Source organism: Dysidea avara, chromosome 5 (assembly GCF_963678975.1).
Source record: "Dysidea avara chromosome 5, odDysAvar1.4, whole genome shotgun sequence".
Taxonomy (NCBI): Eukaryota; Metazoa; Porifera; class Demospongiae; order Dictyoceratida; family Dysideidae; genus Dysidea; species Dysidea avara.
In genome coordinates, this window is record NC_089276.1 from 12,506,303 (window position 1) to 12,529,265 (window position 22,963).

General features: G+C 37.6%; 3 protein-coding genes across 3 annotated transcripts in view; 2 read left to right on the forward strand and 1 right to left on the reverse strand.

Moving 5' to 3' along the window:
- Positions 1–11,893, forward strand: part of LOC136257051 (broad substrate specificity ATP-binding cassette transporter ABCG2-like) — a 36,878-nt gene extending 24,985 nt beyond the window's left edge. Inside the window, exons 8-13 of the mRNA XM_066050167.1 lie at positions 4,656–4,739; positions 5,276–5,454; positions 6,241–6,306; positions 9,817–9,899; positions 9,966–10,055; positions 11,774–11,893. Coding sequence (XP_065906239.1) covers positions 4,656–4,739; positions 5,276–5,454; positions 6,241–6,306; positions 9,817–9,899; positions 9,966–10,055; positions 11,774–11,780 — 509 coding nt within the window. The 3' untranslated portion in view covers positions 11,781–11,893. The remainder of the gene's footprint in view (positions 1–4,655; positions 4,740–5,275; positions 5,455–6,240; positions 6,307–9,816; positions 9,900–9,965; positions 10,056–11,773) is intronic.
- The window catches only part of LOC136257055 (broad substrate specificity ATP-binding cassette transporter ABCG2-like), a 136,152-nt gene that overhangs the window by 28,149 nt on the left and 85,040 nt on the right, over positions 1–22,963 (reverse strand). The window lies entirely within an intron of this gene.
- LOC136257056 (broad substrate specificity ATP-binding cassette transporter ABCG2-like) lies at positions 11,762–16,369 on the forward strand. The gene is made up of 4 exons (XM_066050175.1): positions 11,762–11,928; positions 12,027–12,116; positions 15,607–15,686; positions 16,027–16,369. Exons 1-4 carry the CDS (start codon positions 11,809–11,811, stop codon positions 16,178–16,180), a joined length of 444 nt encoding a protein of 147 aa, XP_065906247.1. The 5' UTR covers positions 11,762–11,808; the 3' UTR covers positions 16,181–16,369.

Here is a 22,963-nt window from a genome sequence, read left to right on the forward strand (position 1 = left end):
ATGGTGGTTTCTTTGTAGCTGAACTCTACAAGGTGATTTTTTCTAGCTGAACTATCTCTTTTCATAGTTGCATGAACTCCCTACAAGGTAACTTCTTCTAGCTGATCTCTCTACAGGGTGACTTGTGTGTAGCTGATCTCTATACAGGTTTCTTATTTCTAGCTGATCTCTTGAATTCTCTTCAGGGTGACTGCTCTATTAGGATGACTGCTCTATTAGAGTATCTCGATCTCGCACTTGCTACACCAAGTTGGATTTCGTGTTATAACTCCGTGGCTTTAAGTCTGATTCTTCTACACCATTGATGAGCCTTTCTAAGATGATTACTCCATCTGTGCAACGATTTTCAAAGCATTACCATAGGCGGTTTATCTGGTAGGCGTGGCAAGCAGTCGTTTTTTTTATTAGCTGATCTCGATTGCGTAATTGTTACACACTGTTGGTTTTTTCGTTGTATCTTCCTGGTTTTTAGCTCGATTTCTTTCAAACCACAAAAGGTTTGAGGTTCAATAGTTAACCTATTCACCCACCGATTTTCAGCTTCTTCCCATACGCGGTTTACCCTGTAGGCGTGACAACATATTGGTGTTATTTTTCGTGAATAATCGCTCATAACTCTTTGCCTGTTTATCGTATTCCAGCCAAAGTTGGTACCGAGATGCGCCTTTATATCCCCCTTCTGTGTGCCAAATTTCAAGGCAATCGGATAACGCGTTCGCGTTTTATAGCAGTTTTTGTAAGTGTGCGACAAGAAAAAGAAAAATAAGAAGAAAAAAAAACGAAGAAACTGAGCCAATTTTTGAAGTCGCATATCTCGGGAACGCGCGAAGCGATTTTGCTCAAATTTGGAATGTGGAGTGCTGCAGTTGGAGGGAATGTCCACAGCAAAAATCGTCTTGTTTCATCAAGGAAGCACAGAGTTACGGAGGTGCGAAAATTGCGTTTTCTTTCTTCCTGTCAATATACTCACGGGTGTTACGCGCCGGCTTCTTGGGCCGCACGACACACTACCGTGTGTCTTGATACATGTTTTTAAATATGAATTTCACAGTAAAAAGTGTACCGTATGATGAAAAATCCACTCTTCATCAGTATTGACGACATAATTATTGACAAAAATCAAGAAATCATACATGTACTTATTATCTAAACCAAAACAGCCAAACTGTAAAAAAAAGAGTGTGGCCCCCAAAAAGGCCAGGTTGAAAAAAGATGTGAAATCCAAGGTTGCGGCAAGAAATGGCTGTGATGGTAGGTTAATGGCAAAAATTTTAATAACGACAATTCAGCTGAATTTGCATTGCCTCCTCCATGTTTCACTAGGATTCAGTACCAAATTCACATGAATTGTCGTTATTAAAATTTTTGCCATTAACGTACCATCACAGCCATTTCTTGGCCGCAACCTTGGATTTCACATCTTTTTTCATCCTGGAATTTTTGGGGGCATGGCTGTTTTGGTTTAGATATCACTTCTTTTTGTATTGCAAGCCACAAAGCCGGGCATCAACCAGCTTTGGTGCTTCCTTTTAACTGGTTTTTTGTTTTTTCTTCATTGCAGGAATCGTGGAACAAAAGCCAGAAGCAATTATGTGTATACCTTTTTGTCTGATTCAATATTTGTATATTTTACACTGAATGATATCACATGTAATAAGGTGATTTCTTACATAACTGAACTGTAGGTGAAATATTCATTGTTTGTAGTTTGAACTCTTTTCAGTGTGACTTGTTTCTTGCTGATCTCTCTACATGGTGATCTGTTTCTAGCACGTATTTCTACAGGGCGATTTGTTTGTAGCTGATCTCTCTATAGGGTAACTTGTTTCTAGCTGATATCTCTACAGAGTGACTTGTTTCCAGCTGATCCTTCTACAATGTGATTTGTTTCTAGCTGATCTCTCTACAGGGTGAGTTGTTTCTAGCTGAACTCTAGATCTCTACCGGGTGACTTGTTCCTAACTGATCTCTCTACATGGTGATTTGTTTTTCTGCACATATTTCTACTGGGTGATTTTTGTTTGTATCTGATCTCTCTCTATAGGGTAACTTGTTTGTAGCTGATCTCTCTACAGGGTGACTTGTTTCTATAGCTGAACTCTCTACTGGGTGACTTGTTCCTAACTGATCTCTCTACATGGTGATTTGTTTCCAACACATATTTCTACTAGGTTATTTGTTTGTAGCTGATCTCTATACGGGTTATTTCTTTCTATCCGATCTCTCTACAGGGTGACTGCTCTATTAGAGCATTTCAATTTCGCACTTCCTACACTAAGTTGGAGTTTGTGTTATAACTCTGTGGCTTTAAGTCTGATTCTTCTACATCATTGAAGAACCTTTCTAAGATGATTACTCCATCTGTACAGCGATTTTCAAAGCATTACTCCAAGCAGTAGGCATGGCAAGTGGTCGTTTTTTTAAAATTAGCTAATCTCGATTGCGTAATTGCTACACAGTGTTGGTCTTTTCACTGTATTTTCGTGGTTTTTAGCTCGATTTCTTTCAATCCACAAATTATTTATTATCAATTTCGTCAATGACAGGGCTAAGTGCCTGTACAAGGTGGTCCCCAACCAAACAAAAAGAAACCGTACAATAAACATAAATACAAAAACAAGACAAAGCAGTACAATTACATAGAAAGTAAGAATCGACAAAGTTTTAATTTAAAAGACATGGCCAAGGAAGTAGATATGATGTTATAAGGGATTCTGTTCCGGAGAAAAGGTGTGTTGACAAAAGGTTTGAGGTTCAATAGTTAACCTATCCACGCACCGATTTTCAGCATCTTCCCATAAGTGGTTTACCCCGTAGGCGTGACAACATATTGGTGTTATTTTCGTGAATAATCACTAATAAGTCCTTGGCTGTTTACTGTATTCCAGCCAAACGTGGTACCACGATGCGCCTTTATACCTCCCTTCTGTGTGCAAAATTTCAAGGCAATCGGATAATGCGTTCGCATTTTATGTCAGTTTTTGTAAGTGTGCGAAAAGAGGAAGAAAAATAAGAAGCAGAAGAAAAAAAAACAAGAAACTAAGCCAATTTTTAAAGTTGCACATCTTGGAAACGCTTGAAGCGATTTCACTCAAATTTAGAATGTGAAGTATTGAAGTTGGCGGGCGTGTCCACAGCAAAAATTGTCTTGTTTCATCAAGGCAGCACAGAGCTACGGAGGTGCAAAAATTGCGTTTTCTTTCTTCCTGTCAATATACTCACGGGTGTTGCATGCCGGCTTCTTGGGCCACATGACACACTACCGTGTGTCTTGATAGAGGTGCTTATAGATGTCTCATGAATTAAAACTTGATGAATTTAACTGATTCATCAAATTCATCAACTTATTTTTCATCGAAATTTTCTGTTGCATGGTATGTGTTCATTTTGAGCACATCATTCCACCTTAGAGGAGATTTGAAGTGCTTCAAGTGCTACTTTGAAATATTATGTTAATATTAATTTTTGGCTTGAAATTTCACATGAGCCTCAATGGACTTTATCCAAAATTATGTCACAGACGTAAAAATGGCCGCTGTAGTGTGGGGACGTTCGTAAAATTTGTATGGGTGACTATGGGAAGAAATTTTTGAATGGCAATATCTCAGCTAAGATGGAAGATATTGAGCTCTAACCAGCAGGTATGTTTATAAATTAGCTGAAAGAATAGGAATCTAGCATTGTTTTGAAAATCAACCGAAAATTGCTTTTAGTACTTATTGTAACGTCTTATAGCCATACCTGCTAGTAATTAGAGTTTGATATCTTCCTTCTTGGCTGAGATATTGCCATTCAAAATAGTCGCCCATACAAATTTTACGAACGTCTCCGCACTACAGTGGCCATTTTTATGTCTGTGATGTAATTTCGGATAAAGCTCATAGTCACAATACAAAAATTGGCAAATGGTGGGGCTTAATGGGGCTCATCAGATATTTAGATTGTGTTTCATATAAGCATTGGGGTAATGTAGTCTGCTTTGTAAAAGCCCCTATATAGATTTCGAGGCAACAATTATATAACTTTATATCTTTTAGCACTGTTGAGGTATGTATATTCTAGTGAGCAAAACAATAATGTCACACTCCATTACATTGTCCACACATTTTATTTTATCCCAGAAAATCGGCTTTCTGCGTAATTGATTTCTAAAAGTGCTTAATTGCTTCTGACCTCCTCAGATTTCACCTTTTAATTTATTTCTGTTACATACATACGTTTACTGAAATAATACTTAATGCTTATTAACAAGAGTTTATAACCTACACTATTATAAACTCTTGCTATTAATGCTCTGAATTATTATGCCACATATAACAGGTACAAGACAAGCTACACCCAATAAGTACACACCACTATTGGCACTTCAGACACGTAATATGTTTTGCAACAATTCCACATCCCCTCCTGGATTAAGTTATTTGAACGTCTGGTGACTGGTCCCCAGGTACAAGGTGTGTACTATTGACCTAACAGTACAGGTAGTTGGCACTTTTTCATGTGACCTTAAAACAGCAATCTCTGATGGGAAATCAGTTGTGATTAAGTGTGTATCATGAGTTGTTACCAAATATGCTTGTACACACATACTGTGTTGCCCATTACTTGGGAATATGCCAAATGTATGAATTTTAAAAAAAATGCAATTCCTACAGGTTACCAGTGTGAACAACACAATAATCCTGCTGATTTCTTCCTTGATGTGATCATAGAGAATGAGGAGGCTGATGGTCCTGAAGGTACTACATTACATGTATATTATGGGACTGATATACATGCAGTGTAAATACTACAAATACTCTTGGTACTTAGATACCGGTTCTACAGCCACTATAAGTTAGTCCCATATAAAACACCCAGGGTATATAGAGCCTTACAACAGAAACAAACTCCAAGTTTCAAATAAATGTTGGGTCTCAAATGAATACCTAGTGCAGACAATCGTGTTTAGTGCAACAAATGACACTATTTGTAACAGCAAAGGAAAAGTGGTTTGTGTCTTTCCTTTTGTCAAGGAGAATACAACTCAGACATAGGAAGTTGATTCCTATTGGTGGTCCTGTTTATTGGCCAGTGTGAAAAGTTGCTTAAGTGCCTGAGCAATTATTTGAGATTAAACGAGTACCTGGTTTTTAGTTAGAAAGTAGCACAACATATACAAACTTATTACTGTTTATTGGCTCACATAATATACTAACATAACATCTTATGTTGGACACATCTTTGTGTTCGGCTGTCGTAGTATATGTGTGATTGTGTTGTGTGGATTTATCAGATGGTGGTACGGCTGAGCGTAAGGTGGAGTCTTCTGGTGATGCTGCTCGTCTTCCCTATATTTATGAAGATAGCAAAGAGTTCCTGTCAGTCAAACAACACCTTGATATGAAACTGAAAACAGCTCTTAATGAACCACAAGCAGAAACCCCTGAATTTGAAACTAACTTTCCTTGGCAGGTTAGTAAACTCAGTTAACATGGTCATCTTTACCTTATATATTGGTATCCATACAAAGTGAATGCAGGACTGTGTTACATTATGACATACATCATTTACAAAGATATTCGGATAACCATTTCCAGTCATCCTCCTCTGTCAAAGACTTGGTCAAAAATAACTATATACTGCTTTTCTTGCTAGTAAATGTATGCGTGCTCTTTTATGGTGTGCTTTGCTTAGGGATGGGTCTTTGCAGCCAGCAATATTCGGGGGACACTATAAGGGAGTACAGTGGAATCTGTTTTAGTGGCTACCTGTATAGAAAGGCCACCTTACTAAAAAGGGCAATTTTAAATCTCCTAGTGAAATAAATTACACAGTAATGCAGCTGTATAAAGCAACCACCTGCATATTAAAGCCAAAAATATTTAGCCCAAAGGTAACCAGCTTAAAGAGCTTCCACTGTAGTAGCATTGAGGGCATAATAGGTATAGTGGACACTGCAGAACGTAAACTTTGCAGATTTTCTATATTTGAAAAAAAAAAGTTATACTCTAATAGAGCAGTCTTTACACAGGACAATTATAACTACACAGTTGGAACTTGGAAATGTTGGAAAAAATAGTGCAAATATCATACTAGGTGGAAAATATGTAAAAGAAATGTTGGGAAGCAAAAAAAATGATTGTCGGAATAGCATTGTATTTGATTTCCCTATACCAACACCCTTATCGCTGTTACAAATACAGTAGCACTATTAAAACATGTCAAGATCAATGACACATGTTGATTGTTTTGTTACAGTTTGGGATTTTAGCAGTCAGGACCTTCCGTAATCTTATCCGCAGTAGGATGACTACTGGTGTACAGGTAAATGTGCCTTACAGATATGCATACATACATACACACATACTCACATGTGTGCACGCACACACGCACACATACACACATACATACATACATACATACATACATCCATACATACATACATACATACATACATACATCCATACATACATACATACATACATACATACATACATACATACATACATACATACATACATACATACGTACGTACGTACATACATACATACATACATACATACTAGTGTTGTTTTAGTTAACTAAAACTAAAAGTAGTTTTAGTTAGGACTTTTGCTTTTAGTTATCTGAAACTAAAACTGAAACTTTAGTTTTTCTGATTTGTCAAAAGACTAAAACTAATAGTGCCTCAATTTTTACACGGAAACTTATACTAAAGCTAAAATATCATTTAATGTTTACAAATAACTGAAACTAAAACTAAAAGTACTTGCCAAGTATACAAATATTTAAAACTAAACTAAAAGTACTTACCACCTACAATTATAAAAGTTGTTAATTGTTTAAAACTAAAACTAAAAGTACCTTGCTATATTGTAGTAACTAATTATTCACTATACACGTACTATCTGCCAGCGTATATAAAAGTAACTAAAAGTGTTTTGCTATAAAGATATTTCATGATCATCACAAGGTTTAATGCTAAAAAAGCTACTACTGCGACGTTGTCAAGCAGGACGTAGCTAACTTAAACTATCGCAGAATTTAATAATAAAAGTTCTTTTATAATTAGTGAAATCATATGCACTGCATTACACTTGTTCTTTGAAAAAAAATCATGCAGGTAACTACAAGAAGCTGCTGCATTCATTATTGCATAAACTAAACATGATGGGTTGCACTGCTAAATCGGTCTTCATATTTACTACAATTGTTTTGGCACTTGCTACAGCGAATCATTTTGAATTTGGTACCTTAGTACATTCTGTTGATCTTGTGCTTACCACGTCTATCTTGGCACCTTAATTGTCACATTGTGTATCTTGTATTTTCAGAAACATTTAGTATACATTTTGCTGCAACAAACAAGCAAACATATTATGCTTTTAAATTTGCAGGTGTGTAATTTATATCACTCAATATTCAGTAATAACACAAACACTGTTTGCCATGTGGCACTTGTCCACCACTGTCTAGTGATGGTGGTTGTTTTGGTAAGTTGTGCAGGGTTCCACAGTTCTCCTATAATTGATGCCTCAGGAATTTCTAACGTCATCCTACCAATCCTAATGAAACCTTGCACTATCACACCTTAAGCTAACCTTTGAGTTGGAGGCAACTCATGGAATGGGGCAAAAGTCTACCCCATGAGACTTGCATGTGGGTACATATCCTCTGCCAGCCTGACATGTATCTTTTTATTTATTTATTTATTACTTCAGTATTAATTTAGCTTATGATTTTTGTTTGTGTTATTATTATTTACACTGCTTATACATTCACAATAATATACACATATTTTGAATGTATGTAGTCTCCTAGATCTAGGGGTGGGCTTTGGGTGGGGACAAACTTTTTCCAACTTTCCATGTTGCCATCTGTACACTCTTTTCTGATGCATGCTTTTGAGAGTTATCCTGATTATAATGTTCACCGTTTCCTGCCTACTTTGCATTGTGGAACCCATTTACCCTATTGCATCTACCTGGTCATCAACTACAAGCTGTCAGTAAGCAACATTATTGCATACCTCCCAACATTAACTTTGTTTAAACTCCATTTAAATACATCATTGCAACAAACATTTAAACTGACTTACGTATTTGCATCAAAATCCAAAAGCCATGTGGGTATACGTGCAGCAGTGATATTTTTGGCCAGAAAAGACTAAATGATCATATTTAGTACTATGGTATTTGTTTTAAATGCTACCATATGGATAGCTGAAACTAAAACTCTTGAAATCTAAGATCTAAAACTACAACTAAAATGTATTGAAGATAGCAACTAAAACTAAAACTTTAACTAAAACTATAAAAATCTAGAATCTAAAACTAAAATTATAACTAAAATGTATTGAAGATGGTAACTAAAACTAAAACTTTAACTAAAACTTTTTTCTATCTACAGTTATAATTAAAACTAAAACAACGCTAATACATACATACATACATACACACACACACACACACACACACACACGTACATACATATGTACACACACACATACATACATACACACACACATACACACACACACACATATACATACACACACACATAAACACACACATACATACACACACATATACATACATTCATACACATACATACATTCATACACATACATACATACATACATACATACATACATACATACGTACGTACGTACGTACGTACGTACATACATACACATACATACATATATACATACGTACGTACGTACATACATACATACATACATACATACATACATACATACACACACATACATACATACATACATACATACACACACACATACATACATACATACATACATACATACATACATACATGCATACATACATACATACATACATACATACATACATACATACATACATACATACATACATACAGACATACAAATATACATGTGGTGTACTGTCATGGGTTGGTTGAGCCACAATTTGCCAACCTTACTCAGCTTGTGGTAGCATTAAATTGCATACTGGCATAGGAAGATCTGAGAGGAGCCCAGAGGGCAAAGGAAGGGGGCTGGCCCTTCTCTTGCCCCCTTTAGACTTATAGGACTATATTGACACCAAAACACAAGTTGGGAATCTTTCACCCTGTATTGGAGTACAGAAAGCCAAGGGAAAAAAACATATTATTAATGCATTTTATAATTGTAATTTGTACTGCACTAGTACAGGAAGAAATATGAGTTTATAAATTTTTATGTAAAGATTAGGATACTCTAATAGAGCAGTCACTACTCTAATCACAATTCTAATGTCATCATCAAATGATAATTTTGCAAATTATAACAATACTGCCTTATTACACACTTTACCATCAAATAGGTTTATCTCAGATAGGCTATAACTAATTTTGTAGGTTAAAACTTCGCAAAGCATACACTTTGTTAAATAACTATCAAAAATGGTCTCAAATTCAAACCTAGGAGATCTAATTTGAAAATTTTCTCAGAAGATTAGAGTCTTAGAATATATTATGTCTTTCATTATCCACCTATGTCAATCAATGTTATGTAAATGAATATAACTTGTGTACTAGAGTTCCATCTTTCCTCTTAGTGGAAAAAAACACTGAAACTCTTGAGATGTACACTGTATACCATACTGAAAATAGTACTGTTTTATCAGATTATAGAGTAAATGTACTGTATGTTCTATTAGAGTAATTACTGTGTTTGAATGCTCCTGCACTTATTTGCTCAGCAGTGAGATTGAAAGGTACATATATAGCTGCTTGAATACTTGAAGTTATAGATTCTTATAAGTTTACTAGCTTACCCATATGAAATTCAAATGGATTTGTCTCCACTAGGTTGGTATGCTGATTGTCCTGTCCATAGTTCTAGGACTCATATTTCTACAAGCTGATGATAATTTTGCTGGTGTACAAGACAGGTGTGTTGAACATGTGTCTGGATGGAGTAAAAAAAATATGTGTTTGCTATGTACTGTATCTTCCAGGATTGGTGCCATGTTCTTTGTTGTAATCAACATGGCTTTCATCAACATTCCTGCTGTAGATGTGTTTCTGAAAGAAAGGCCACTCTTTGTGTAAGTTTGTGTGTCATTGTATTTTGTATATTAACCTCATGAATGAAGAACAGTCAACTAATTCTATAAAGAAGCACTCATCTCATTTGTTACACTCTGCAATGTGATATTATTGTGTAGAGGTGTACCAGTATAAGTATCAGTTTGGTACTGTTATCGCGTTATCTGAAATATTGGATATCGGTAATGGGTTGATTTTTAGCAAATATTTCACTTAAGTAGTTGTAGTTGACTTTGTATCACTGTTGGTGTGCAAAACACAAACCTTGAGATATCAGACTTTCGTGATATCCAAGGGTTCAAGTTTTCTTTGCTCAAACCTATTTATCACCACCTTTTTTTCATGAGACAAAAGGATTTTGGTAACCTTTTTAGCTTTAATTTCTTACCACTTTTATTGTATTGTCCATATTAAAACTATTCATGTTCAGATGCAGCTCATTATGACAACATATTGGTGTCAGAATTGGCAATACTGTAGCCAATATATCGGCTATTAAATATCAGTATCAGTGCACCAGATATCAGTGCACCAGATACTAAAATGTGTTTACAGCTCTTGCGAATGTAAGTTCCGTACATGGTTAAGTGTAAGAATGCACTTTCGAGGACTAGTACTGTAATGGAAGACCACACTATTTGTATATATAATAATTATGCATGTGTTTACACTGTTTGGACGTGAGTGCTTCACAGGCTAGCAATGATCTTGTGTTGCCCAAATCAATGAATAATAATAACACACTCAGTAGTCACATATAACTGCATGTTGCTACAGTAGTGGTCCCTCCATTATCCAAACTCATTGGGTCCTAGGTGTGTTTGGTTAAAGGAAAAGTTCAGATAACTGAACCCCATATATACATTTATATGCAGAGCTCAGTTAAAATACTATACACTTTAGACAAAATACTCTAATAGAAAAGTCACTTCCACAGTTTGGAGGATAACAGAACATTCAGATAAATGATGGCTGGATAATATATGTGACTGGATTTGCGAAAAGGTACCTTTTCCACACATTTTACATACCAGCAAACAAAATGTCATAACTGTTTACTTATTATACTGATTAAGTTGCTCTTTGCATCAAAATACTGCCAGCTACTGTAGCTACACTCATGGAAAATTTCTGATGATTATATGTAATGATTAAAACGTTATGAAAATGTAAAGTTCAAAAAATGGGTCAAATTTCATGTGTGAAAAGGGTACCTTTTTGCAAATCTGGTCACATATAGTGATAATCCTATGATGACTATGTATGCATTACCAGTGTTTACATGGTAACATGGCAACCACAAATAATTAGATTTTAGCTTCTAACAAGACGAATATTCCACATGACTTTGGACTTTGGGAAATGGTTTATGAAAATCAAATTCATGAGCTGGTATTAGTGCTGGTAGGCACATGATGAGCACTTAAGAGATGCCTTCTCGTTGCATCCGCATAGAAAAACTCAGTAAAAATGCTTTACACAATCTAAGGGTAAAGAGTGCCGCTACAACCATGAACTTAAAGGTGGTTTGTGATCTTTTACCGATAAGACTCTTCCCAGTAGTTTTCTACACTACCATAACATACTGGATGATTGGTAAGTGTGCATGTATTCTGTATTTAAAATAGTTTATATATATTAATCTCCTAATGTAGTGAACTTGTTAATGTAGAATGTTTGTACATGAAGCAAAAATCATAATTATTACGATTGTTAGGTTTTGAGCCGGATGTTGGAAAGTTCTTTTTCTACATGTTCACAATTGCTCTGATGGCATCTTGTGCATCAGCTCTTGCCTTTGCTGTCAGTGCACGTGCTCCAGTGGCCGACCTAGCCATTATGGGGATTGCTTCATCATTCCTTATACAAGTGGTATGTGTGTGTGTTGTGATTTTGCAAACCTGTTTACATCACTTATTATAGAAAATTATAAATCATTAAGACTGACAACTAATGCTATATTCCTGTAGATGTTTGCAGGATTTTTAAAAAATCTGAGGACAGTTGATGACTGGCTCGCCTGGTTGGAGTATCTCAGTATATTTCGCTATGCACTAAATGTGAGTTATGGGAGGTTGATAACATTTCTCATTGTTTTTGTTGAAGAAAGAACTTGATATTGTCAAACCTGTACATGGTATACAGGATAAAATCTCAGTTTAATCATAGAGTTTCTCACAGAAAATAGTGACCAGAAACCAGCCTCACAACACCTTCACAGCACTGGTTAGGCATAACCAAGCCCAAAAGTCATCTCAATACTACCCAAAAATGTTCCCAATAGGCTGCTATGAAATTTTATTTAGTGGATTTTCTTACTGACTGGCTGGATAATTTCCTGATGTCTTCAGACCAGCACAACAGAAGCTCCCTTCTCCCAGATTAGTCATGTGGCTTTTAGTCTACTGACAATAATGAATGAAAGATCAAGAAGGAAGCCTAGAGATTGTTGTGTACCTGTTAGGTGACTTGTTTATTCTATTAATAATAATAATCTACTACTTGGTTGCTAGGTGCAACACTTTTACAGCCCAGGAAAATGATGATGAGAATGCTATGTAGTGACTTCCCCCTCTACCTATGGTACAAACTGATAACAATAATACATAGTATTTAAAGCAGTTATTTCAGCATAATTTTTATGCATTTCTTAGTTACGGACATTTCTGAGATCCGGACAATAGACAATAGTGCGTATCTGACTGCCCTGATAATATGGGTTCCACTGTACATGACAGTTGTATTGGGTGACTGCTTGATTAGAATATCTTCATTTCTCTGCTCATCTTTAGTGAGCCATGATAGATCAAAGAGCATAGTCATTACGTCTTCATGTTTTCTGCATGAAACTGATCATTATTAGTGCGCCTGGATCATTATTACCACGCTCTGTAGTGATTGCTATATATGTGTAACTATTTACTCTCTCTTACAATAGCATAAGAGTTTCAACAGTGTTGGGGTAATGTGTTACATAACGTGTTACATAATAATTATTACTTTTATGGTAATGAAGTAATATAACGAAATATGCTGTAAAAACAGATAATATAACTCAAGTTACTTTACTTGCAAATGTAATGCGTTACCTAAGTAATGAAGTTACTGTAAGAGTCTAATATTACATAATATTATTACTTTATAGAACTTTGCGTGGGCGAGATCAAAGGAAAAAGTATACTTTAAATTTCATAAAGTACACTCTCAGCTGGCCAACAGTGCTTCATGACCACAAAGAGTGCTTTATTGCACCGCAAAGAGTGCTTTATTTGTTCAATAAAGCACTCTTTGTGGTGCAATAAAGCACTCTTTGTGGGCAATAAAGCACTCTTTGTGGGCAATAAAGCACAGTTGCCTACATGCCTTAGTGCAGGCTAATAGCCTGCAGGGCTCGCGCCAGTACGACTAATCACCCACGCCGGTGAAGGCTGATAGCCTCGCCGCGCTGAGTGATCAATCACCCCAGCCAATACGAGTTTTACCACTGAATTGCTTTTATAGACTTCGATGATGGGTGGGAGAAGGTAACGTTGCTGTTACTTTTGTTAATGTAAATGGACAAGTCCTGGAGATATCACGGAATTATTTCACTGTGACTCACAATAGAATCGATTGTGGGTTGCGAGCAAAACCTGCCAAAATACGCGATGAATGTCTACCATGCCAAACTATGGTGAAATACATGTGAGTTACTTTTTAAAACTAGTTCGTGTGTGTTCAGGCTGCTAATAGTTCGTGCAACGCGTGTTAATTACGAGTCCTAGTGTATGGTAAAGCTACACGACTAGAAAGTTCCATAAATCATTTAAAGCATAGCCGCGAGTGCTATATGAAAAATAAAGTACGAGGCGCGCGGCCAAGATGCTAATAAAGCACGAGGCTTCTTTCATATAGCACTCGCGGCTATGCTTTAACATATACTTAAGTAACGAAGTTATTGATCTTGTTAGTAATCCACTGAGTAACGCCTAGTCACCATGAAGTAATGAAGCTTACTGAATGAAGCTTATTCACCAGCTTCTTGCTTATAACCAATATTTGCACATTGCCCAACAACGCAATCGTGTCACATGATAAAGTGGTAGTTTCACACGTGACAGCTTAAGGCTGTGGACACAAAGTAATATAATATGTAATATTATTATAGTTACTTTATTATATGGACAAGTACACAGAAAAACTTGGAATTTTCAACTAGAGTAGGGACCATAGCACATCGATAAAAAGTACTGAAACAAGCTTGAGTAGTGCACGATATTAAATCACAGTAAAACAATAAGAAGTGTTATATCCCTACTGTGCATTTCCATTATGGTATCTTGATACCATAATGGAAATGCACAGCACAAGATATTAAAGATACCATTTCTGTGTACTTGTTTGTTAACTTTTTTTGTAAATAATTATTATGACTGGTGAACCCATGCGTTTGCATCTGAAATGGCACCATGTGCCCCAATTAACGTCTGAAAAGTGAAGTATCTATTACGCTTCATTGTCAGCTTTGTTCAACCTGTTACGCAGCATTTCGAATCAAGAAATGTTCGAAAAGCACCTCTGCAATCCACGCATACCGAAAGAAATGGTGTCACATGTGCCAAAGTTATATCAATTATCATCTGAAAAGTGAAGTATCCATTACGCTTCGTTGTCGGCTATGTTCAACCCGTTACACAGCAGTACGAGTCGAGAACTGTTTGAAATGCACCTCTGCTATCCACTATGATAAATACAGACAATTTCCGTTCTTGTTTCCGTTATGAAGGGAAGCCATCATGTGCTAATGCCAAATCGACACTTTTCGCTGTCAGCAAAGATGAATGGGACACAAAGGAGGACACTGGTAAGTCCATGAAGAATGCATTGTACGTACTGCGGTATGCCAAAAGGCACCTGTCGGGCCAAAGCAACGTTGAACAGTGAAAAAATCAAGCCTGTAGCCTTAGCCGTTATTGAGTTATGTGTCTGAAGGAATCAGTCAGTTACTTAGTCAGTCAGTAGAAAATTTTGTTGAATAAATTTTTTTTAAATTCTGTAGCAACTTGTTGAAAGCATTTTGGGTCAATCTGAAAACTTGTTTGGCTTAGTTTTACCTAATCAATACTGCCTCATCGTCGTCAGGGAAAATTGAGGCTGGTTTTTGGATGATCTTATCCCGTGGGCCACGCCTACTCCTTTGTGGTCCCTACTATACACTACTATCATAGTGTATGATAATGTGTAACTGTAACTAAATAGTTCAGTTGTAAATAATATATAATATGTAACGAGTTACATTTAAGTAACTGTCCCAACACTGAGTTTCAAATATTTTAATTTACTGTACCTAACTACATTTCTCTATAAGTAAAGTGTGTTTTGCCCCATCCAAAGACTTATGTACCTCTTGCTGTGATAGCATTCAAAGGCTAAGGAATATAGTGCATGGTTAGCTACTATGTGCTGTATCAATTATATAGCTAGTAAGCACCCACTATATTCCTTAGCCTTTGGATGCTACTGTAAAGTGCTTTGCAATGTATTATATAGTGTTATTTGTGATCTGTACAGGCTATAACTGTCAATGAACTGGATGGTAATGATTACCCTCCTGGATGTAGTAATATGACAATGAACATGAACAACTCAAGGTAAATTATTATAGTATTATAGGGGGTTAATACAGCAGATTATATGGCCAAGCGATAAAAAGTAGTGAAAGAAGAGATATAAAGACATGGCTATTAGCAAGCACTGTAGGCATAGATTTACAGTACTGTAGCTTTTGTAACTCCTCTTTTTATTCTAGTTCTTGAATTTACTGAGTCATGCTACATGTAGTGGTTACATGCTTTGATAGCATTGCAAGCACAATTGCTTAAACCACCATACATAACCATATTCTCTCTCTTTCCTTATTGCACTTTCCATGTCTTGTTGCGTATATGTGGATGGTGTACTACAGTAATTCCTTTTTGTTTTCCCTCATAGCACTTTTGAGTGTCTGGTTGGCAGTGAATATTTGGACAGACTTGGATATTTGGATTTTGATATCTGGTACAACATACTAGCACTGGTCTGCTTCAATGTTGGTTTTCTTTTGCTGGCATATGTGAATCTTCGACTACTGAAGAAAAACAAATGAATACTGAATACAATTATCATATTTCTTCTACATGTTACTCTTGCAGTGTACATTAGATATTTAGTTTACATGTACTTTGCTTTGAATGTTGCATATTCATGCACACACAAACATGGACATGTACACACACACGAACATGCACATGCACATGTACACACAGACACACAAAAAGCAAAAGCAAAGACTTCAGCTGCCGCTAAGTGGTCATGCTTCCCAATGGTCAGCACTGGGGCACCTGTGCGCTACTCAGTTGCTATGAGTCAGCGCAGGCATTCCCTCCTGGGGCAGGACTAGTAACCCGCAGGAGGCTATACCATGTCTCACAGTTGAAGGTGTGGGCACCCAAGGTCCCACCTGGACCTTTAACTGCTATATGAGACATGGACAGTTGAGCATTTGCTTCCCCAGACACACACACACACACACACACACACACACACACACACACACACACACACACACACACACACACACACACACACACACACACACACACACACACACACACACACACTATACACACACTATACACACACTATACACACACTATACACACACTATACACACACTATACACACACTATACACATGGTACATAGCTACATGTGTTATCCATTGCAGGGCTTACGTGGCAAAGGTTCATATGTCACAAATAAATACTTCATTGTAGCCACTAGAGCACCACTCTAGTACCAGTCTTAAGATGGGGTCTGCAGTGCTGATAACTAAGGGTCCAGTATCAGTCATCGAGGTCCTTACACTGAGTAAGCTTCAGCAGACCATGTCATGAATTTTATGAGTCAAAATGTGTACAAATATGGCAAGCACCCACAGAGGGCTTGCTGAGGGGGTGTGTATTATCACATGATCAGTTTGACTGCTAATCGATAAGAATGGGGTCTGGTTTATATGTCTGTGTGCATTTTATGTGTGTGAACAAAAATAGCCACATTCAAGGTAAATTCAAGTTGTAGTACCCATTTTCCTATTAAATATGTTTATAGCGGGCACCCCCACATTGTGTGGGTGGTTGCCAAATTTGTACATAATTATTTTGACTTATAAATTCATGCTGAGACTTACTCAGCACTGGACACCATCTTATAGAGTCAGTGGTGCTCTAGTCGTTGCAATGAAGCCGAGTCAGTTCTCCACTATGCATGTATGATTGTTGTGCGTAGTCATCATGAGTCGATCTCAAAATTTACCCAATATTCTCTATCAGCTGTCATCTAATGCTATATGGACAGCATTTTAATTGTGGCATATGAACCTTATAGCATGTAAGGTGCCTGCCAGCTGAGTGACCTGCCGGATAGTTTTACTCATTTAAGCAAGTCCCTCAAGATATGCTAATACAATATAATTGTAACTGCAGTAGCTAACTCCCCATCCTATGATTCAGTGGCTTAAAAAACTATTTTTTTACAACTAGCCCAAACCTGAGACGGGGGGAGGGGGGGTAGTGGCTGATGATACATATTAACAAAATTTTCTTTGTGTTTGAATTACATATTTTGTATTTTGTGTTCTATATTGTCACAATTGTTGTGTAGCAAAATGTCAGTGAAGGGAATGATTGAAGGGATTTCAAGGGAGCCGGTGTGGGAGCATTTTTACCTAGTTGAAACATTATTGTGGCAAGATTGAATCTGGAAGCAATTTGAGATAAGTGACTGAGACCTGGAACTAGGAAATAGCAAACAAACTTATAGTGACATACAAGCCAATTATTTAGATCAAACCATTGTTTTATAAGATTTTAAGGCAATTATTTTATATCAGTAGTGGACTGTGAAAACTATAAGTTGCAATTTTACTGGACCACAAGTCTAGCAGAATTTTTTTGAAAATGGCAATCTCAAGACTGGATCTTGAGGTACTTTCAAATCCCTGTAAACATGCACAGTATATGTATGGAATTTTTGACTTTACTCTTTTCTGTGGTGCAGCTTGCTGACTTTTACAACTAGCCAAAAGTCATTTACAACTAGCCAAAAGTCATTTACAACTAGCTTTTTGGCCACAACTAGCCCCTTTTTTTTAGCCCCTGCTATGATTAGTTTTGCAACACTGATTTGCATGGAATGTAAACTTGTGCATGCAGCTACGTATGCATTGCAATCTGCTTTGATTGCTGCACAGTAATTAGTATGATTTCTAAATATTTAATGGATTTCTAATTGGATAGCGTTCAAGAGTCCCAGCTTGTAAGCTACCTCTCAAGGCGAAATAAAGGTAGACAAGTCTTCCACCGCGATAAAAAGGAGATTGGTAAGTTCTTACATGGCTTGTATGGGTGTTGACTAAGTATTTAATAGTTAGAACGAGCCGACTTGGTTCACGATAACGATGTGGGCTGCTGCGGCTCGGTAATTACGTCTGTGGGTAGCCGACCCCATCTTCCTTGGGTCTCTAAATAGCGTTAGAAACTCGCGCGCCATGGGTCGATCGGGTGCGGCTAAACTATGTTACAGCGTGTTTACACTAGGCATTTAGTTCGACCTATCTCGAACTGAAGCGATTTCAAAGGTAGTGTAAACGCGTACCGTACCGAACCGAACTGCACCGAACCGCTCTATAAAAGACCTACAGCGTGTTTACACTAGACGTAGAATTCGAGCTATTGTGGGGTAATTCGATCCGGGCCGATTAGCGCTTCAGTGTAAACACATGCCGAATCGAGCCATGCAAATTCGAATGGGGCTACCTACCTGAGGTGGTCCAGTTCGATTCAATTCGACTCACATCTGCGTGTAAACAGTTGTGACCTTGCAGTTCGATTTAACTCTAATAAACGGAATAAAACTACGGACAGTTACAGCTAAAATGGTGACTGTAATGATGATAAGAAGCAACAGCGAAGTATTTAGGCGATGATAAGGAAACACAGCTTCAAGAACAACACAAGGGCTCAAAGCAAACATGTACGCGTGCGAATCGATAGGTAACTAACTACACGGAGTTGAGAGTAGTCGCCAACATCGAAGCCAACACTTTAGACTTTATCATGCCTACTAACCTGGCGATTCAGAGAGCACAAATCCCTTTTATCTCTATCAACAACCTTTACTTCGATGCAAATTATGATTGTGGGTTTACGTTTTTTTACAGATTGGAGCGGGCTCACCTTCATAGTATAAACGGGGCTCACAAATCGATCTGGATCGCACTGAAGCGATCTCATCCAGAGCGATCTGCAGTATAAACATGCGGCTACTAGGGATGTGGGTCTGAATCGATCTAGTTCGCTCCACTTGCTAGTATAAACGAAAACCGAATGTTCGTATCGCTCTAGATGGTTTCAGAATTATTCACGTGAGTTGGTTCAAAACCGCGGGTTTGCGCGCGAAGGAATGGCCTATACAAACTGGACAGACGCGAAGTTTTTCGATTAATTCAAGTTTGGAGTGAGGAAGGGATACAAGAGCAGTTGGAGGGCGCTAAGAGAAACAAACACGTATATGAGCAACTGGCGGAAGACTTGGCTATATATGGAATAGAAAAAACAGGGGAACAGTGTCGCACAAAAGTAAAAAAGCTTCGTCAAGAGTACAAGAAACTTGCTGATAAGCACAAGGAGACTGGCCAAGGAAGAACCAAGTGGAAATTCTTTGACAAATTAAACGAATTTCTTGCTACAAGACCTGCTACACGTCCACCAGTAGTTCTTGATACCCTTGATAGTACCACGCTCAATAATACAGACACAGAATCACCAGCAGTAGTATCAGATGAAGAACATGAACTGACAGGTGGTCGTGACGATGGTGATGAAGAGGACCAGAGTAACACAAGTAATGAGGCAAATAATGGAACAACCATAGATGCTACACAATCTTCAGCGGAAAATGTACCATCAACTGATGTACAATCTACAGAGAAGAGTACCACTAGTAAGTGCTCATCAGGTAGAAAACGAAAGAGAAACAAAGGGGAAGTAATGGAAGACATGATGACAAAGGTAATGAAATCAGTAACTGACAGCATGCAGAACAGTGATCGGATGTTCCTGGAGTTAGAGGAAAGAAGAATGAAATTTGAAGCTGAGCAGAGGAGGCAAGAGAGAGAATTTCAGCTGAGGATGGTACAGATGTTCAATGCATCACAGAGAGGCCATAGTAGTGGTTATAGCTGTAGTTATTCCCCTTATTCCTCACCTCCCCCAAGTGAGTTTTATTATGGTTCGGACAACAGTTAAACTTTGATTCAAACTTTTGTTAAACAGTGATATACTACACGTGTATGTTGTACATGTTGCCATGATTATACAGTACACTCCTGTACTAGTATTTTGTTTACAATATTTCTTTAAAGTGTTAATAAATCAATTGCTATGAATCATACACGTATACATCAATTGTATAATGGTTGCTTGCATAGTTTAGTACAACATCAATTGAAGTACGTCACCAACAAATCTCGGACTCTATTTCCAGTGTTGGATCTTGTACTTACTGGAGCACCTGTGCTATCAGGCTGATCAAAGTCGTCGCTTTGTTGTAACCACTCATCATTAAAGGAATCATTGTGGATCTCACAGATATTATGCAATGTGCAACAAGCTAAAATTACATTAGGAACATTGCTGATATCCATGTCTATCTGCTTGGACAACCTCCTCCATCTTGCTTTAAGCCTCCCAAAAGCTATCTCAACAATAACCCGTCCACGTGACAACCTATAATTGTATGTCTTGTGATCAGTTGGCATCGATATAGAAAATGGAAATGGCTTTAACAACCAGGGCAGTAGTGGGTAAGCTGAATCACCAATTAAAAATATAGGAATGTTGCCTCCTCTGACCGGCAAGGTATCACCTTGCAGTAGCTCACCATTATTGGCCTTTCTATACAGCGAAGAATTTGTGAACACTCGTGCATCATGCACGCTTCCTGGCCATCCAACATACACATCTCTGAAGATACCATTGTGATCTACAACTGCCTGTGTAACAATAGAGTACCACCCCTTACGATTATAGTAATCAGTGTGGTTCATGAAAGGTGGGGTGATTGGAATATGGGTTCCATCAACTGAACCAGCACATTGTGGCACATCCCACTTCTCCTTAAAGCCTGTTATCACCTCTTTCAAACCTTCTCCAGTAGGAAAACGGATGTACAGTGGTACCAACTTCTGCACAATAGCCTTGCACGTTTCTTTGACAATGATACATACTGTGCATCTTGCTATTCCAAAAAGATGGGCTACTGTGCGGTACTCTGATGGTGTGGCCAAAATCCAAAGTGTGATAGCTACACGTCTTTCTACTGACACAGGCCTCCTCATTACAGTGGTTTCCTTTTCTATCAACGGCCTTAATTGTTCACAAAGGTAGTTGAATGTTGCACGGCTTACTCTAAAGTTTTCCAACCAATCTCGTGATCCAAAGCTTTGCAGCACCACATCTTCCCACCAATTAGAAGAGCGAGGATGCATCCAAATTGTCCTGTCTTGACGGTTGCACAACTCCATGACTGCTGTTGACAACAATATCCCAACCAGAGTCACCAATACCTTTCTTCTAGACTTGGCATAAGCTTTCCTTCGCCTTGATGATGTCCTTATGCTACCATTACTTCTGTTAACGAACGGTGCAAGAGCCGACAGCGCTAAAGACATCGAGGAAGACATTTCTGCATAAAACAGCAGAACCCACAATCGGTTTGTACTCAAAACTGTATGAGAATTGATTGTGGGTTCTATTGTTTTCATTACGAGGCGAACCAGTTTATTTCGTGTAAACAAAGTTCTGAAAGCAAGTCAAATCGATCTGAATCGATAATTCACGAATCGAGTCACTGGTGTAAACACGCTGTTATGGGCGAGGTTCTGAGTACCGTGAACGCTTGGCAGCTAGTACATGTATTGAAATTTGAATACACGTTATATATTAGTAACAGGAAATTATCAGTGTAATATAGTTAGCTTCTCCTGGGTCTAATATGAAGTGGTATGTAATCCCATTAACCAAAAGAATGTAGTTCAGTACTAGTGTTTTTGTTGTTTTTGTAATGTTATATTTTGGGCTGACACCTTGTACAGGCCTTTGCCTTTTGTGTATGCCTTCCCTCGTGGTAAATTGATAATAATAATAATAATAGTACATGTGGCAACCTCAGTGTTATTGTTTAGGGTGTGGCTTACTAAACCATCAACAAATTTTGAGTAATTAAACGCCAAAGGCTGCATGGGTACAGACCTTTTAGCTTCCGTTTGAACACTTGTGTATTGCATGATTACAGTGTAGTAGGTACCGTATAGTCTCGTCCTCACAGACCCATTCTCCAGGGTGGCGCTTATTGATTAGAGATTATAAGTGCCCCCTCCGAAAGGGTCTAGTGAAATGTCCATACCATTTTTGTCCGAGAAATCACCAACTCTGGCGAGTGATAATTGGTGTTTAATACCTACACACAAGATTTTACAAAAGGTGATGATTAAACAGTATTTATCATTTTATGGCGCTTATCGATTAGAGATTATAAGCGCCCCCTCCAAAAGGGTCTGGTGAAATGCCCATACCATTTTTGTCCAAGAAATCACCACCTCTGACGAGTGATAATTGGTATTTAATACCTACACACAAGACTTTACAAAAGGTGACGATTAAACAGTATTTATCATTTTATGGCTGCACAGTACAGATTTTACAAAAGCAAAGCTTACCTCAAATTGTCACCTCTTGTGTAGTTATTAAACACCAATTATCACTTGTCAGAGGTGGTGATTTCTTGGACAAAAATGGTATGGGCATTTCACCAGACCCTTTCGGAGGGGG

What these genes read in the sequence shown, in the direction of transcription:
- LOC136257056 (XM_066050175.1), top strand. Translation starts at nt 11,809, where the DNA reads ATGTTCACAATTGCTCTGATGGCATCTTGTGCATCAGCTCTTGCCTTT. An exon ending in CATCATTCCTTATACAAGTG is followed by an intron (nt 11,929 to 12,026) that starts GTATGTGTGTGT and finishes ATATTCCTGTAG; the next exon opens with ATGTTTGCAGGATTTTTAAA. An exon ending in TATTTCGCTATGCACTAAAT is followed by an intron (nt 12,117 to 15,606) that starts GTGAGTTATGGG and finishes TGATCTGTACAG; the next exon opens with GCTATAACTGTCAATGAACT.